The 17,903-nt window shown below is 54.3% G+C and overlaps 2 protein-coding genes across 4 annotated transcripts in view; one reads left to right on the forward strand and one right to left on the reverse strand.

Annotated features, from left to right (window-relative positions):
* On the forward strand, positions 1-8,813 carry PPP1R1A (protein phosphatase 1 regulatory inhibitor subunit 1A). Of its 2 annotated transcripts, XM_044227113.1 has the most exons (8): positions 1-161; positions 3,876-3,936; positions 4,953-4,990; positions 5,343-5,406; positions 6,006-6,161; positions 7,070-7,176; positions 7,715-7,731; positions 8,316-8,813. In XM_044227113.1, exons 1-7 carry the CDS (start codon positions 78-80, stop codon positions 7,718-7,720), a joined length of 516 nt encoding a protein of 171 aa, XP_044083048.1. In that variant the 5' UTR covers positions 1-77; the 3' UTR covers positions 7,721-7,731; positions 8,316-8,813. The 2 variants fall into 2 exon arrangements, with proteins under 2 accessions (XP_044083048.1, XP_044083046.1); XM_044227111.1 differs by lacking the exon at positions 8,316-8,813 and having other exon boundaries at positions 7,715-7,846.
* The window catches only part of PDE1B (phosphodiesterase 1B), a 27,383-nt gene continuing 18,293 nt past the window's right edge, over positions 8,814-17,903 (reverse strand). For both annotated transcript variants that reach the window (XM_044227109.1, XM_044227110.1), the window contains 12 exons: positions 17,823-17,889; positions 17,385-17,501; positions 15,009-15,149; positions 14,521-14,621; positions 14,288-14,413; positions 14,052-14,153; positions 12,879-12,999; positions 12,482-12,563; positions 12,039-12,147; positions 11,435-11,565; positions 10,728-10,847; positions 8,814-10,213 (listed from right to left, as the gene is read on the reverse strand). In XM_044227109.1, coding sequence (XP_044083044.1) covers positions 10,744-10,847; positions 11,435-11,565; positions 12,039-12,147; positions 12,482-12,563; positions 12,879-12,999; positions 14,052-14,153; positions 14,288-14,413; positions 14,521-14,621; positions 15,009-15,149; positions 17,385-17,501; positions 17,823-17,889 — 1,201 coding nt within the window. In that variant the 3' untranslated portion in view covers positions 8,814-10,213; positions 10,728-10,743. The remainder of the gene's footprint in view (positions 10,214-10,727; positions 10,848-11,434; positions 11,566-12,038; positions 12,148-12,481; positions 12,564-12,878; positions 13,000-14,051; positions 14,154-14,287; positions 14,414-14,520; positions 14,622-15,008; positions 15,150-17,384; positions 17,502-17,822; positions 17,890-17,903) is intronic.

Raw genomic sequence — 17,903 nt, forward strand, 5'->3', positions numbered from 1 at the left:
AGCGCGCCCGCCCCAGCCCCGAGTCCCGCCGCCTGCCCTCCCGCCGCATCGCGGGCTCAGCGGCCGCCGCCCCAGCCATGGAGCAAGACAACAGCCCGCGGAAGATCCAGTTCACAGTCCCGCTGCTGGAGCCGCACCTTGACCCCGAGGCGGCGGAGCAGGTGCGGAGCAGGGTGGGGTGGCCGGGGACTCGCCCAGCAAAGGACGAGGGACCCCTGGGCTGAGAAACCTTCTTCGTCCGCCCTTGGCAATGCACCCCTATGAGGGCGACCGCGCTCAGTTTGGGGGGCTTCTCTCCCCTCCCCCACCGCTGGAGCCACATCTCCCTGTCTGTGCTAGGGCGAGCGCCTCCCCTCGAAGCCTGTCCCTGCAGAGGGTCGCTCTCTGCCTCCCCAGCCCTGGGGGAGGGGGCCTGCATGAGGACACGACCCCTCCCCCCCTTCGCCAGTCTTGCATCCCCCACCCAGTCAGCCCCCGCCAGAGTTTCTGAGCTCGGTGGGGGCGCCGAAGGGTACCGGCAGCCTTGCGGGAGGGGTTCGGGGAAAAGGTAGGTAATGGAGGGGAGCCTGGTGCTGTCAAAGGAGTTGAAAGAAGAGAAATAGCCCCCCGGGTCCTCCCCTAACCAAAGGCTACCTTGCCTGACTCCAGAGAGTGAGAACAAGAAGGAGCTCAAGAAAACTGAAAGGGCTGGAGCTTTGGGGAAAGGGTGGTCGGGTCCACAGGCTGAGGGTCCCCTCTTCTGTAAGTCTGGACACGTGGGTCCCTATTCCCAACTCCTGCCCTTTGGAGCACAGGGAGTGGGGATGGCATGGAGAGATGGGCCCAGGGAAGCCAGAGGCAGGGGCTTTCTGGGGGCTGGGTGCAAGGAACCCCATGGGCAGGGGAACAGTCCTGTGCTGGCCTTGGCTCAAGGGGTGGGAGTCCAAGGCCCTGGCCCAGCCCAGGGCCTGGTCTATTTTTAGCTCAGAGCCGCCTGGCAGAGGCGGCAGTGGATGAGAGTGTGTGAGCAAGTGTGTGTCTCAGGGAGAGTGAGCATTTGTGTGGAGACGGTGACCCCCCATGATCACTACTACCGCCCGTTTACGAAATATTTGTTCATTTGCTCATTGCTCCATCTCTTTTTGTGTTCTCTGTCCATTTCCCTGGACATCCCCCTTCCTAAGGAATATCCATTGGCCACAAGGTCAGTTCTCCATTTCCCCCAAATGGCTCCCAGGACTCTGGCTGGGCCTCCCCACCTGAAAAAACTCTGTAGCCTCTTGGAATGGGATGGAGAGAGTGTCCTCTGGCTTGCTCCAGCTGTTTGGTGGAATAAGGTCAAGGTGTGAAGGGAAGGGTCGGGACACACACTCTCCCTGTGACTTCAGCTTCCCAAAGTGTGGATAGGGGTGAGAACCTGCACCTGCCCCCTCGCCCTGGCCTGGGGTAAGCTGCTTCTCCAGACCTGGAAGGGGTGACAGTAGGAGGGACTGTGGGGAGACCTCAGGCCTGGTGAGGATGAGGAGGGTGGAGAGCCTGAGCATGGGGAGTGTTTCCCCAGAGTCAAGGGCAAAACTGTTATACCTGGAGGCAGGGGGCTGGCTAAGATAACCTCAGACTCAAAAAAGGGCCCATGACTGTGGGCTGGTGGGGTTAAGGGTGAGGTGCCAAGAAGGACTGCCTTCCACCAGCATAGACAGGTCTCACAGCCTGACACCTGCATCTGTTTGGTGTTGGAGAAGGCAGGTGTCAGTGTGTGTTGGAAGGAGGAGGGGATAGGCCAGCTTGTTCAGGGATCGGGAAACAGAGGAGGAGAAGACAGTGGTAAGGAGCCAGAGGGAAAAAAGAACTGGGACTTCCACCTGCTTTTCTCTAATATTCTGAAATTGGTGTCCACTAGACCTGAAATTCTACCTGCAGTCTAACTCGGCCCCTCTAGCTGGGTCACCCAAGTGTGTTACCCAATCCAGAAGCTCCAGGCGTGGCAGGAGCTCCTAATCCAGACTGACATGGGAGAGCAAAAGAGGTTAGAAGCTGTGAGTTATGGAGCACAGAATGGCAGCGGGTGGAGGGGTGCCCACAGCTACCAGGTCTTTGGCATGACTGGTTTGGCAGCAAATCAGAGGCAAAGGCACCAGGTGTCCTTGAACACTGGGATTGAAAATAGGTGCAAGAGAAAGAAGAGACCATCTATTTGTTACCTAGTAGTTCAGGTGCCTGGAAGGTGCTTTGGGAAGGCTGACTTGACTCCCTTCAACTATATGATATCAAAATTCTCAAAGACTCTGAGTGCCTAGAAATCTTATCCAAGGCAAGGAAATGGGCTAAGGAAGGGGCCTGTCCAACATCGCAGAGCCCTGCTGCCCTCTCAAAGGCCCTTTCTGTCCTCCTTGTGGTCCCTTCTCAGCCTCCCACCTTCCACTAACATCCCCATCCTCTCCCTGTGTCTCTGACTCCTCCACAGCCAGTATCCCCCCTCCACCCACAGCAAGAAAGACATAAAGAGGAGTCCTCCCCGGGGAAGGGATTCCCCTCACCCCACAGATGTGAAGCCCACATGCTGGCCTGCTGGCGCCCAGCCCCTCTGCCTCAGGAACGGCCAGTCAGACTCACAGCTGATGTTTGTGTAGTGCCTATATGTATATGCATGTGCATGTGCATGCGCGCGTGTGTGTGCACACACGCATGCTCACGCACACACACACACAGAGGACTGGTACTGCCAGGGACCTTGAAATGTCACCCCAAACAGATGTCGCTGGAATCTCCAGAGAAACAGTGACCTACCCCCACAATGCCCCCATTGAATGCATCCCATTTTCTTTGGGGAGAGTCCCCCTCTCAGACTAACCTCTTGTGAGGGCTGAAATCCATTTCTGGGCATAGAGAAGGGCAGGCGTCTTACCCCACCCCCAATGGTAGTGAAGCTACATAATGGACACAGAAGATAGGAAGTTGATCCTTCAGTATCCTCACCCTACTGCCCTCAGCCCTGGATAATTTTAGCCCCTTTCCCAACCCCTTTACACTTCCCTCCTCTCTCCTGCCCTGGAGGGAGCTTCGGGGACTCCAGCCCCATGAGACCCCTCGCTTCTAAGCCTCTAAACCCTCCAGAGAAAGGGGAAAAAAACCACACGTCCCAGGAGTCCTTGGACTGACTTCAACAACAATCAACTTTATTGGCAGCATGGCAAAGGAACAGCAGTCACCCTGCCCGCAGTCTGCTTTTATATGTTAATTTCTTAGAACGGGACCCTGGAGCCCAGGATAAGATTTTTCAGGTAACTTTAGGCCCTGATTAGACTCCTGCCTATGGCTCCTGCTAGTATTTTATTTACCATGACAAGGATTTCCCCAGACCGCATTTCCTGACAAATTAGAAAGGCAGTGTGCCCAAGGATAGGGAGGACTTTGGAGAATGAGCCAAGGCATGGGCGTTGGCCGGGAGAAGACACCTTCAGCCCTACCTTCCCTGCGCCATTCCCCAAGCCTGGGCGGGGACCAAAGGGTGCTCTCCATTGATGCCAGCGCACTAAAGGTTAATGTCTGTCTGGGGCTGTGGGCTGGAACACTGAGGGAAGAGCCTTGGACCTCCAGGGTTATTTCTGACCATTGATCAGGATGAACGGAAGGACAGCCAGCCAGAGATCAATGCATGAGAGCAGATAAAGCTGCTAAGATGGATTACGAGGGAGATGCAAAAACAGAAAGGGGTTGGGGGGTCTTTTGGGTCCCCAAGGGAGAGGGATGGGCCCGAGAATGTCCATCTTGGGATGGTAGGTTCAGTGTAATGTGGCATTTTTTGAGATGTATTAAGCCAGGAGCCTGGATTATGTTGCTGAGTGGTACTGGGTGGGGCTTCGATGCTTCCACGTGCACTTGACCTCTTCCCTCAGATTCGGAGGCGCCGCCCCACCCCTGCCACCCTCGTGCTGACCAGTGACCAGTCCTCCCCAGGTAACCCCAGGGATGGGTCGTTGAAGGGCATGGGTGCTGCTGCGGACAGCCAGGTCCAGTGAGAGCAGGCGGGCACTAGCGAGAACAAGCGCAGATCCAAGGATTCAGAAAGCTAGCTCCACAGCCCCCCGGGGATCAGAGTCGGGAAAGTGGTGGCTGTATTAGCAGGAGCATTTCCTTTGCTTTGGCAAGATGGAGCAGTTCTGGGGAAGGGGAGGGAAAGCACCTGGCTCCTAAGCCCCCCAGGAATTGGGGTGGTCAACTGAGTGCTGGTTGCTGCGGCAACAGCCTTCCAGATTTTTCCAGCATCGGAGATGCTGCAGGCCCCCCACCCCCAGAGGCAGTGACAGCTGTGAGGGGGAGGGACCGCCTCTATCAGCCATCTTCCCGGCCCCCAGAGGGGAAGGGGAAGGTTAGACACAGCTCAGGGAGCAGCTGGCATTCCGGTCACCCATGTGCCCAGCAAGGTCTAGAGAGAGAACCAGGTGTTTGAGAATATCAGGGGAGCTTGCCAGGACAGTGGCAGAAAGGCGATCGTGCTCATAAGTGAGCCTGGAGTTCAAAGGGCTGGAATCTCCAGCCTGCACCCAACTACCAAAAAGGGTTGGTGTACTTCCCTGCCCAGGGGAAACTTGCTCTCCTTTATCCGGTCTTCCCTCCCGTGCAGGATTCAGTTCTGGACCCGGGGTTGGGGGGCAATTGTTGGGAGGAGATGGAGGGAAAGAGCCAAAGGACCACAGATTCTACTTCAGGAACCTCCAGGTCCAAGGCAAGGATGTAGACACAGACTGACCACAGAGTCAAGAACAGGACTCCGTGCAGGGAAGAAAGCAGGGCAGGAGGGAGCCAAAGGGAGCGGGCCTGGGGCAGCCATCAGGGCCAGCATCCTAGGGCAGATGTGAGGGACAGATCGGAAAGCTGGTGACTGCTGAGGCTTCTCCCCTTGGGAAGTCAGCTCCATAGGGACCCCTCGGTTTTCAGTCCTCTTCACATTATCCTTTCCCTGTTCCCCTCAGAGATAGATGAAGACCGGATCCCCAACCCGCTTCTCAAGGTGAGCCGGTCCCTCTCGCTCAGCCCAGCCCAGAGAACCCAGAGTTTCTTCAGAGGATTATTCCTAAGACCACCCACTCCCCAATCTGTAAGGCCTTTTGACTCCCTCTCCTCTGCCTCCAAGTGAATATGAGCGTACACACACATACACATACACACACCATATCCCCCATACCCAGTCTCCTTGCTCACCACTGTGTGGGGGAGGGGAGCACCCTGGGAAGCAGGATATTTCTCCCCTCACTTTCTGAAGACCATAGCTGACCCTCAATCTCCAATCCAAAAGCATGGCAAGGCACAGAAGGCAGGGGAGAAGGGCTGGCCCCCCCACCTATGCTCTGTGTCCTTCACAGTCCACGTTGGCCATGTCTCCACGACAACGGAAGAAGGTGACAAGGACCACACCCACAATGAAAGGTTAGGAAGACCCCCCCACCACCTTCCCATCCCTTTCTTCCCCTCTGTGCCTAAGACTGAGCAGTAGACCTAATGACCCCTTTTTGGAGGGAATCCTTGGGAAGTCCTTAAACCCGCCTTTATTATCATCGAATTGCTGCTAGACAGTCTGGGCTGGGTTCCAGCTCTGCCTCCGACTAGCTGGGAGGCCTAGGAGAACCTGCTTCACCCACTGAGCCCTGAGCACCACCTCACTATGGCAGCTAAAGAGACAATGAGTGCTCACCACACGGAAGGTTCTCAAGTATTTCTTGAATCTAAATGGAGTCTTTACTCTTTCCCCCCACGGGAGATCAAGTATCTCAGAGAGTTAGGAAGATCTATGGTTCCTGAAGGCCCTGCCCCTCCCCTCCCTTACTTTCGAAGGAAATATGTTTTATTGTATACCTTTAGGCCCTCCCTGGTGCCCAGCAAATATCCCCCTACCCCCACCCCATTCAGGTCTCAGAGGGTGGAAAAGTCACACAGGATCCACTGGCCCTTCCATGGGGCTGTGGAATAGGACAGTCCACAGAGGAGACTCTGAGCTATCACATCCCTCCCTTTCTCTGTGCCCCCAGAGCTCCAGATGATGGTTGAACATCACCTGGGGCAACAGCAGCAGGGAGAGGAACCCGAGGGAGCAGCAGAGAGCACAGGGGCCCAGGAGTCCTGCCCGCCTGGGATGAAAGACACAGAAGCGGAGTTAAGGCTGGGCTCGTCTGGGAGAGCACAAAGTACGTTCAGGCTGGGGAGGGACTGGCCCAGGAGGAGGCAGACTTACCCATCATGGGGAGGGGTCTCATCATAGCCAGAAACTGCCCTGAGAATATGGATCCATTTCTATGGACCACACGTGTTTGCCTCTGTTCACGTTGCCTCACTGAATGATCCCAGCCCCTCCCTGCTTAGACAGAGTTGGGGGGTGGTGCTCCCTGCTGGGTGCTGCGAACCCACCAACAAGGGACCCACACTCACAGGCTGGAACCTGGGCTCTGTCATTCCACCAGCAGTTTTGTTTTGTTTGTTTGTTTTTCACTGCCCTCGGTCTATAAAATGATAATGACAACGCCTCTGGCCTTGGGTTGTTTGTGGAAATGGAATGAGACCGGTTCTTAGCCCAGGATCTGACACACACAAAGCTTGCAGTAAATGGAAGTGCTGTTAACACGTGTCCGCAGTCCCTTATCCCACGTGGATTCCAGAATCCAGAGTTCTTCCAGTTACATGAAGGTGACATCATACATGTACTGTGTATTACATACTACCCAGCAGGGCACCCTGTAATCAAACATGGTAATAGTTCTGCAGTGAACTGAATGGTCCCACTAAATGACATCAATGAAGACCATCCGTAGTCCCATACAAAGTCAGGTTTAGCCAAATTGTACCCAAACTTGTTTTAACTTTCCTTTGTTTTGTTTTATTTTTTTAATTTCTGATGGCAAATAAAAAAAGAAAAATGGTCCTATAGTCATAGCTGTGATCAGAGGACACACCATGGGTCTTATCTGATTGCCCCCCTCCTGGTCTTGGGCCCCTCTCAAGGGTCACTAGAGTATCAGATGGGGTAAGAGGAGCAGCAACCTCTACCAAAATTCATGAATACTGCCTTTCCCTCCCACCGCCCATTTTCCCTCCTTAGAGCCTGCAGAACCCATCCCTAAAGCTCAGGAGAGGGGCAGTGAGAAACACAGCAAAGAGGAACCCACAACCCATATACCACCATTGGATTCCCAGGGAGCCAACTCGGTAAGAGCCCAGGACTGCGCGCCCCAGTCTGCAGGAATGTAGGCTGCGTAGATAACGGCAAGGATGAAGATCTGGAATCAGGAAAAGGGGGAATAAAGGACCAGTTTCAGTCACTGAAAAGCTCTTGTCTCAGGCAGGAGATTTGGGGGTATTATGTATCCATGGACAAAGAGAAATGGGATTAAGCTACAGGACAAAGGAGTGAGGTTAGGCTCAGTACTAGGGTGTTTGGCTCCTAGAATGGGTGATGGAAGTCTGCCATCAGCTTTCTGAGAAAAAGTATTTGGAACCCAAAGGAAGAACCTCATGTCCAGTCTGTGAGCAGTAGTCCTGCCTAGAGTGGAGGCATTGATGAGAAGCCTTGTGGGCTTTGATTTTTCCAGTTCCTCCCTCCCCTGCGTGAAGCTGGACAAGTTGGGGGGACTGGTGTCAGACATCAGAGGTTAGACGCTTGACGATGGGCAGAGCAGCCAGGGTGGGGACAGTAGGCCCTCTGGTCTCTCACTCGCCCTCTCTTTCTGCCCCTCCCCCACAACAGGTCTGAGAGTGGAGGAGGTATCCTGCAATGGAGACTGCGGTTGGGAATGCATGGACACTGGATCAGTTTCTTACTCTTCACTTTTGGGGAAAATCTCTTGTTTTTAAAAAGTGATAAATTTGGTGTTAGGTCCTTGGCATTTTCCTTCTTTCCCGGCATGGAGAATCCTCTTTCCCTCCCTTCTTGTCCTGCCCTCTCTGCAGCCCCCTCTCCTGCCCAGCTCCTCTGGAAGAGAGGAAATAGAGAAGCTGGATGGGAGCCTTGGGGAAGGGGAGAGAATTCTCCCCTCAGCCCTGCCCCTACTTGCTGTGGCAAGAGAGATGGGGGGGGGGGGTCAGACAGGTGTAAGGACTAACTTCCAGGGCACCAAGAAGGAAGGAAAGGCCTGGGTTCTGGGTTCTCTTCTTAATTGAGGAAAAGATACCAGCCCCCAGCAGGATTGTCCCAAAGCTGAGAGACTTGGTTCTACAGCCCATCCAGCTGTGCCTGTGCTGTGGCCGCCGTCTACTGGGCAAAAGGGGGAACTGTATCCTGGCCCTTGGCCCAAGGGAAAGGGGTTGTTGTGTTGTGTGGATGCCTCCTTGACTGCTCGCTCTCCAAGCCTCAGTGATTCCCGGCTTCAAGATGTGGTCCCTCCTCCAGAGATGAGGAAACCACCACCCCTATTCCAACCTGATAGCAAAGCTGGGTTGAGAACACAGTGACTATTAATGACAAGGCCCTGGCTGGGAGCCTCTCTCTCCCTGGTCTAAGACACGGAGGGGCCAGGGCAAAAGACAAAAACCCAGAACAGGGAAAGAAACTTCCCTGGACAGCCAGGCCTCTCCTGCCTACTGCTTTTGATTTTTCCAGGTGGTGGAGTGGGGAGGGGAGAAGGAAAGGCAAGAATCGCCCTTCCTTACAGAAGAAGCACTTTGGCAGCGAGAGTCTCAGGGGTCCCTACTATGTGCCCTCAGGGAAGACCTCACCTCTCCAGGGGGCCCCAGCATCCCCACCCACATACACAATAGGGAGAATACCACACCAGGATTTTTTCGAGCTTCACAGAGACAGTATACATGAAGATGCTTCCATCCAGTGAACACGAAACACAACCAGGCCTGGTCTCCCTTCTTTATTGATCTCTGGCTATAGCAGGGTTCTGGGAGACCAAGGGCAGGGGTGAGTCACATGCGTCTCTGCCCCACTTGGGGTGGGGGAGGAGGGACAAGTGTCAAGGTGGTAGGTCTAAGAGACCATGGATATGGACTTCACAGGAACAGGGCCCACTGTACAAATGCATGGTTGGTATTTACAAGATAAGAGGAGGGCAGTCACCGGGACTTGGGCCTTTCCTGGGACAAGGCTGCTCAGAGAGTCTGAGAAGAAGGGACACAGGGCCTGGCAGGCTCTCTTCAGGAAGCACAACAGCAGCATCCCTGAGTCCCTTCCATCTGCCTTCTACCCACCACTCCAAACTTGTCCCAGGGGAGGGGCCTCTTGGTGCCGTCAGCAGTGGCTGGACAGGTGCTGGAAGGGGGAGGGCAGGGAGTGACCCTCTGAGAACACTACAGGCTTCCTGGATTACATTTCACCCTCCCCGTGCACCCTTAGCCCCAACCCAGCTGGTCTCTCCTGCTTTTGCTCATAAAATGCATCCTGAAGGTGCTTTGCTGGGGAGACCTCAGAGCACTTTACAGACATTGGTCGGATGGGAGCCTCCCAGCCCGAGGGGAGAGGAAGGAGGCAAAGGGCTCAGGACAGCCAGGGTAGGTGACAAGCCCCAGAGACCTAGACCAATCCCAAGTTCTTGTGGACCCCAGGGAAGGCCTCCTCTCTTCCCCCAGTCCACATTTCAGAATGGGAGGGAAGGAAGATTGGGATGCGGAGAGGGTCTGGGGATGGTGCTGTAGCAGTGTAGGTCTGGGGTAAAGAGAACACCCCCTGCATTCCCAGGCCCTAGAAAGATCCCATGCCCTGAAGGAGCCCACTCCCCTCTCCACACACAGGGCTCTGAAAACCCCCAGCTTTCTATCCTATTCCAGCTCCTCCCAGGGGAGGAAAAGGGGGACCCAGACCTGCCAGCTAAGATCTGGGGGGGCTGAGGGAACCCCCTAAAATGTATTGCTTAGAAACTTGGAGGCAAAAAAGGATGGGGGAGGGCCCAGGGGCTGGCATCTCTGACCCTCCCCCCTGGGCCCTGGGAGGCCTCCAAGAAGCTCCCCTCTCCCAGCCAGCCAACTGGCTATAAGAGTGGGGGGGGGGGAGTCCAGAGGCAGGGGAATGGGCACAGTGACCATTGGGAGCCTGAAGTTTCTCAGACTTGCTGCTGGGAAATTAAAGTGCGCCCCAATGGGTGTCAGGTGGGGAGGGGCCCTTCCCCCAACCCCACAATCTCTGGCATTTGGCCTTCGGGTGGATTGTCTGTTCCTCAACCTCCGTGCTCCCTTGGAGCAGATGGGGGAGCCGGTCCCGATGAATGGTGCTGATGACATCGAACACTTTGGACGCATTGAGGACCTGGGAAAGAGGGAGAGGCCTCAGTGCTCTGATTTTTGCCTTATCTCCAGCCTGATTTACCTTCTCCAAGGCCCGCCAGACCCACCCCCCACCCCAGTCCCACACACAGTTGTGCCAACAATGCCTGCATAGGGTGCTCAACCAAGCATTTGAGCAGGGGGCTGCTCTCGAAGCCACCCAACCGACCTCTCAGAGTCCTGCGCCCTGACTAGGCCCTGTTCCCGAACCCTCACAAAGGTGCTGTAGCCTTGCTCAGGCCCTCCCTGTTCTGAGGAGCTACCTCCTTCCTGCAGGGACTGGATAGAAGGGGTGGAAAGATTTCCCTGCTTCCCACTCAGGCCCTGGCTCAAGTATGTGTTCACTTCCTCCATTTTCCTCCCTCAGAAGAGCTAGGAAGAACCTCGCATCCACAGAACCCCAGACATGGCCCTTCAGAGACTCCATGTTGGACACCCAGCTCTTTCTATTCCCTACAGACTCTCCAGACCTTCCCCCCTCCAGCACACAGGCTCACGTGGGCCAGCCCCAGGCTAGTCCAGATTCCCATTCTGGTTGTGTTCATCCTCAGCGGGGGAGGGCAGGGCCTCTTCCTCACAGGGGGACAGTTCATCAATGGACATCTGGTTGGTGACACCTGCAGGGGGGCATTTAGGAAGTTGGGACCCAGACAAGAAATATTTTTCCCCAAAATGCCAGGAGCACGTGGAGAAAAGTAAAGGATTCTCATGCATCCTCCTGCCTTCAAGATGAGCTGCATTCAACACATGACAACTTAGGGAGAGCCTCCCCAGCATTCTTTCCCATCCTTGCTAAAATTCATAACCGTCAACTCACACCTAAAGAAAAGAGATTTCCCAGCCAAGGCCACCAAGTCACCCAGATCTACTGGGGCACCATTTACAGATCACAACATGCATGGGGTCCTTTGGGCTGTGGAATATGGCTGTTCCTATCTTCTCTCCTGTCCCTGTTCTATGGCTGTTCCTATCTTCTCTCCTGTCCCCTGTCTCCTGTCCCTGTCCCTAGTCCAGGCCAATCAGCTTGACACTCTTTTCTATCATCTTACTTTAGTCTGATCAGCTCCATCCTCAACTCTGGAAGTCACACAAAGGGTTGCTCCAGGGGTTTAAAGAAAGTAGACCTGCTCTGGCTCCATCAGCCACCCTCCCCACAAGGCCTCACCCTCACCCCACCCCAACCCTTGGGTCCAACAGCACCCACCACTTGCCGCCCGTTCCTTCCATTTCTGTTTGTTCTCCTGAATGTATTTGGTCCAGGTAGAGCGGAAGCTGACCACATCAGGGTTGGGGTCTCCTACTTCCACATCCAGAGAGGGTTGGCGCCACTGGAAACTAAAGCAGCCCCCCACCCCGACTCCAGAGGTGAGACCAGCCCACTCCAGAACTGCCTTCACAGCCCTCAGCGGCAGGGATGGAAGACCAGGAGGAAGCTTAGGGAGACTTATCCTCCCCCTTTCCCACTGCTGGGTAACCCCAATTCCCTGCCCCTTTTTCCTACAGTTTCACCCCTTCCTCTCCACACCTTCCCTACTACTAGAAAGAAAATAAAAACAACATTAGCAAAAGGGCAATAAAGACAGAGCAAACAAAAATGGCTGGAGGGGACCACAGGTGCAGGTCACAGCCTTCCGGCCTTACCCTCTCACCCCTTTGTGTGACAGGCAACAGAGAGTCTCAAGTTTTGGGTAGCCAAGTTTCTCCACTGGCCTGCCATGGCTGTACCTCCTCCCTGCGATCAATGCTCTCTGAGAGTCCCTCTTCCCTCCCCAAGAACCAGGAGACAGAGCTGCCCCAGCCACCCTCACCTGGGCTGGCTCTTAGACTTGGAGTCCTCATCCGCCAGGGGCTGGACGCTCTTCTCGGCCACATCAGTCAACACAGAGAAGGTTGGCTCCACAATGAAGTCGATGAAACCTGCAGTAAAGGGGGAACACAATGGAGAGTTCCCCCCCACACACACACACAGAGGGCTGGGCAGAGGCGCCTGTGTGGCTGGAACCCCTGGCTGCGGGTAAGACAGGGTGACCCAGGCTGAGAAATTCCCAGAGGGGGCAGCCTTTGCAACGATGTCTTTGTGACCCCACTTTTGCACCCCCAGGCCTTCCACCCAGGACCCCAGGCCCCAGCACAAGCTTACTCCACAGGAAGACTGGTTTTAAGGGATGGCAACTCGGAGAGGCCTGGCCTCAGCCCAGAAAGCATCCTGTCCCTTGCCAGGACTCTCCTCCCCACAGGAGAGGCCACTCACCAATCTGCGACTGTGCCACCAGAGTGGAAGTGCGATCACACAGCGGAGAAAAGGGCAGCCCCAGCTCTGCCTCTTTGTCACCCTGGGGAGAAGACAAGGTGGGAAAGCTGAAGGCTTTCCTCTGAGGCTTGCCTCAGACCACCCCCACTCTGGGGTGCAGCTGGGGGAGGTCAGGGGTTATTGTGGGAGAAGAGGCATCTCGGTGCCTTTGACCTGGAAATGGACGATACGCAAATGCAATGCTACCACAGTTAAGCTTTTAGGAAAATGACCTCTGTTCCCAGGGCTTTGGGATCAGGTCAGAAGCTACAGGGAGCTGAATGAAGATCTGGAAGTGAAGTGGGAGCCCGGAGAACAAGGGGAAGGGGGGCAGGCGTGGGTGAAGACGCCCCGCTACCTGACGGAAGAACTCCTCCATCAGGGCCTTGGTCCAGCGGCTGTGGACCGACCACTGCTTGGTTGGGTGGCTGATGTCAGCAGCATGGAGCAGCAGAGACAGGGCCTTGGACTTGTCAATCCTGGTCAGAGCAGGCGACAAGGGAAGGGAGACTCATCTTTTTAGGAGAAGAAAAAACTGGACCATTCCTAACTTCCCATCACAAGCCCTGGGATCCTTGCAGGGAATTTCAGCCACCCTCTGGGGCAACATATACGCACACATGTGCAAACACACACACACACACACCTATATAGGTGGAACCAGGCCAAGCGCTGAGAATCAGGGGGCACAGGTTCAAATCCCCACTGTACGTATCACACACTAGCTGTGTGACACAAAGCAAGTTATTTTAAATGTTCATATTGAACTTTCCTCAATCCTAACAGGAAATAGGAACAGAATCTGCCACGTAGGGTTGTTCTGAAAATTCAATGACACACAACACAGAAGTATTTAGTAGAGTGTCTGGCCCACAGTGCTGAAAGTAGATGTTATCTTTAATCTCCATCATCCTCCTCATCATCATAAGTATTGTCATTATTCCCCAATGGTACCACACTGCATACTGTCCCCCAGAGACACTGGACATGAACACACACCCTGGGGACCCCCCCACACATAGTCTCCTCTCTCTTACACACAGTTATATTCTCCCACCTATTTCTAAGCCACATTCAATGTTATCGAGGCATTTGCTCTGTGCTTTTTTCCTCTAACCTCACATGACTCTCAGGCTAGCCCTACTGGTGTTGGAAGTGGCTTCGAGCTGTGGTGGGGAGGCCTCTCATTCTCACATGGCACAATAAGGAACCGAATCCAAAAACGTTGCAAGGTTTTCCCAACATTGCAGGGTCAGGCTGTCCCATAGTGAAACCGCGCATTTCAGACCCCTGGCCCCATGTGCCCTCCCACAGTGCCCCAGATGCAAATCTGGGCCCGTGTGCACACACGTCTCTCGCACACACACGCGCACACACACACACACATTATGGAGATGGGCTCTGACACCTGGAACCAGGAGAGTTTCTCCACCCAGGTAAAGGCCTGGCATACCAGCTACCCGCGTACGTGCGCCCGATTCTCACAGCCCCCACTCTGGCCATGACCCAGCCACATCCCCCCAGATGCCACCTCTCCAGCTGCTGCAAGGCTGTCTTCATGCACTTCACTTGCTGGAAATGGCAGGACATGTCGGTGGCCAACACCATCTCGATGACCAGGGCCCGGAGCTCTCTGGATGGACAGAACCAGACAGCAATCAGCCCCCACCACAGTGCTGATGGGCCGGAGGTCCAGCGCATAGGAAGAGAGGGTCGGGGGAGTGGAGGGAGGTCTCTTCGGGAGGCCCACTCCCGCCTTCAGCTCACACAAACTCATCCTTGGTGAGGTTGATGAAGATGTTCATCTCGTCATCCTGCATCATTCTGAAGACAGAGCTGATGTGGTGATTCTCCAGCACTGAGCGGTCGTTGTACAGGATGGCACACTCTGACCTGCAGAGCCAAGGGTCATCGCATCCAGCCCCCTGCAAGTGGGGGCTCTGGCAGCCTCCCCACCCCCACTGGACCCCTCCTGCCCCTGCCACACTGGCACCCCTCACTTGGTCTGGATGTGGAAGCTGTTGGTAGTGCCTGTGTGCTCGTAGTCATGGATGGCTGCAGCAAAGATGATGGCTAAGACCTCGATCTCGGATAGGCAATGCTGGCAGGAGAGAGGGGGGAAGAGAAGGGCTTTACCCTGCCCATCATTGCCCAAAGACCTCCACCCCAGGCTATAGGACTCAGCCCATCTCTTCTGCTCTTCAAGGCCAGCTCTTGGGCTAAGATGGCCAGGTTTCTCAGCTCCCAGAATGGTGAAATACGCCCCTTTACCCCAACCTGACACATTCCCACTATATCCCAGCACTGCCCATGACATTATGGTCCACCCAGGAATTCTCTGGAGTAAGTAAAATTTGGTTCTGTAAAGACTCTGGAATACCAAAGGAGAGGAACCAAAGAGAGACAAAGGGAAATGGGAGGAGAGTCTAAACTTCCCAGGCCTGTAGCCAGAAGACCCTAAATCACAGAATGATCTCTGGGCACCTACCACCATCCCAGTGCGGAGCAAGAAGCAATGGACTGTCTGGGTCACATCAGCTGCGTGGATCTGGTTGTGGTAAGGGTTCTTGTACTTCCCATAGCCTGTCTCCAGGGCCTCCAGGAAAGTCATCAAAAACACAGTGGGAATCTGAAGTGGGAGGGAGAAAATCGAGATACACGGGGTATGTGCAGGAAAGGCAGGCAGCTGAGGACTGATATCAGCAATGCCACCTTTCTTTAGAAGGTAGAATGACGTGGGTAGAAAGCACCAGCTGCAGTCAGGTGGACCTGGGCTCACATCCTGGCTCCACCACCTGCTGGCTGTGTGACCTTGGGTTAAATCTTATGCCTCTGATACTTAATCTCAGGATGAAGATAACACCACCTCCTTGAATTTAATGAGATAAGTACAAGGCACTTAGTAAGTGCTCTCTAAAGAGTAGCTATAATTATTTCCCTGGAGCTTTTTAAGAAAAGCAAACTTCCCTCCTTTCTTCCAACCACCCCATCCCATCCCCAATCCAGTACCATAAAAAGGGGTTCAGAAGCAGGGGAAAGAGCAAGATGACCTAGAGAGGATCCTTCCAGGCAGACATGGGTCATCCCCTCCTCTAAGAAGGCTTTCCCTGTACCTACACCAACACACACACAGACCACACGGAGGGACACCAAGAGCCAGAGCTCTGTCCAGCTCCTATCAGTTGTCTCTGTCTACCCCCCTGCAGTCTGCCTGCCTCCTTCAAAGGCTCAGGCTCCCAGAGGGCAGAGCTGGTGCCTGCACCAGTCCCTGGATCTCCTGAGGCTGTGAGGAGAGCAAGGTGCAAGACTTGGGGAAGCTTCTGTAGAGATGAGCAGTAGTGATGAGACACAGAAGATACACCACTGATCAGTCAGACCCTAACATCTCCCACCCCCACCTCGAAGGGCTGTGCCCCAAATTCAGGGAATTTTAAAGGACTGTTTCCATGACAACTGCCCTTTCTTCGGCGTTGCCATGGTGTCCCCGGAGGGAAGGGAAGGGAAGGGAAGGGACACAGGGGAGGGGCTGGGTGCCCAAGACGGGAATGTGGAGCTTGAGAAGGGTGGCTCCAACAGGAATCCCTGCCATGAGTAAACACCAAAGCAAGAAGTGCCCCCCGCCCCAACTGCCTCAGAGCAGGGCGAACTGGGGCTGGGCCAAACCCAACCTGACGCTTTCACTCTTGGGGTCCTCCAAAACCAGTCCTTCCAGGTAAGGAAGCAGAGTTTAAGAGAAGCTGGTGTCTGGAGAATGTCTGAGAACCACTTTGAAGAAATATGAGCTGGAAAAGTCTTAGGAAAAGGAGGACGCTGCTGTTCTCTGTCCTGGAAAGGGCAGGACTGGAAAGATGATAATGCCTCAGGAAGGCACTGAGGGAAAAATCACAACTGAGCATCTCAGGAAAGTTCTGGAAACCTTCTCGGGAGTTGGTGTAAAATGAGGAGTCAAAGGTTGAGGAAAGGTTCACAGGCACCAACAGTCTATTATGATAAAGTAGAGGCTGAGGATGGCTTCATGATCTTCCAAAGCCCTCTGAGAAAGGGTCCTCCAACTGGACTCCCTTGACTTCCCCCACAGCCCCCTCAGAACAGACATGTTTTCCTCTACTCTAATATCTATGTCCACCCCCCCACCTAAGTGCTAACCAAATATTCCCATTGCGACTCTTCAACCCCTTCACCCTCCACTTCCAAGTGTGGTTTTTCCACATGGAAGTGGTTTTTTCCAGTCCCTATTCCCAAAAGACACTCCCTCCTGGCATAGAATCTGGAGAGGACTTTAATCCCATATTCATGGCCAGCCAAGCTGAAGAGCAAATGGAGTTCGCCTCCCCTCATACGGTCCTATCCAGCCTTGCCAAGAGCCCATCCTCTCCATAAAACTCCTCAGACAGACACTAGGGAGGGGAAGGGGAAGAGTGACCAGTTTTATCCCTTCCTCCCCACTCCCACCCCCCCATCCCAGAGAACAAGTGGAGAGATTCTAGTCCCAACGGCACAGGCTGACAGCATGTGAACTCTAGGCCTCGGGTGTCCACAGGCGGGAGGCAGGACAGCTGAAATCAGAAAGCAAACTTCGAGCCAGCCTGAAGAGGACAAGTTATGGGGAAGAAGCAAAACAGGACAGAGCAGAATCCTAGGCTGGGGGATTACAGACCTAGAATCTTCTGGAAAGCAATAAATGAAGTCAGAAGCTGGGGGTGCACAAGTAACAGAAAGACTAGGCAGATGGGCACGGGGAAACTTCCCTGACAGTGAGACTGAGTGAAGGAGCTTGTGGAACCTGCTTGCTGGCAGTCTTGTAGAACAGGAGTGATGGGAGTGGAGAACCCTGCCCAGGAACAGGGGTAGGATGCTGCCCAACCTTAAAGCGGCTGATGAGGTTATGCCGAGTCAGTAATTCAAAAACAATGGTCCTCAGGGCGTGGTCATCTGCTGCCCGGTTCAAGGAAAAAACGTCAAAGCACCAGAGGTCCAGGTTCTGTGGAGAAACAACAAACTAGGCAGGGAGACTCCCAGCAGCAGCAAGGGTTATAGTTAGACTTCAAGGGGGACTTCCCAGTGTTTACAGAGACCTGGGGAAAAGGAAAACAAAGAAATGCTGGCATGGGCCTTTTTCGTCCCAGTGCAGGGGAGACAAAAAGACAGGAGTTTGCCTCTGGAGGGGGCAAAATATTGTTTTGAGGAATAGGGGAATGACAGTTAAAAGAGAAGGCAAAAACCACCCCACAAATAATCTGAAAGTCCCAGTGACCATTCCTTCCCCCAACCTTCTCCTCTTTCCCAAACACCCAGCACTCACCTTGAGACAGTTGAGAACCACAGTGGAATAGGTGGGGCTCACAGAGGTATATGTTCTCCGGAACATCCTAAGGGCAAACAA

The sequence above is a fragment of the Neovison vison genome, chromosome 12 (assembly GCF_020171115.1).
Source record: "Neovison vison isolate M4711 chromosome 12, ASM_NN_V1, whole genome shotgun sequence".
In the NCBI taxonomy this organism is placed as follows: Eukaryota; Metazoa; Chordata; class Mammalia; order Carnivora; family Mustelidae; genus Neogale; species Neogale vison.

Bases quoted from the DNA above. Each gene is read 5' to 3' on its own strand.
- PPP1R1A (XM_044227113.1), top strand. From the start codon at position 78: ATGGAGCAAGACAACAGCCCGCGGAAGATCCAGTTCACAGTCCCGCTG. The intron at 3,937-4,952 runs GTAACCCCAGGG...TGTTCCCCTCAG, and splicing joins CAGTGACCAGTCCTCCCCAG to AGATAGATGAAGACCGGATC. The intron at 4,991-5,342 runs GTGAGCCGGTCC...TGTCCTTCACAG, and splicing joins TCCCCAACCCGCTTCTCAAG to TCCACGTTGGCCATGTCTCC.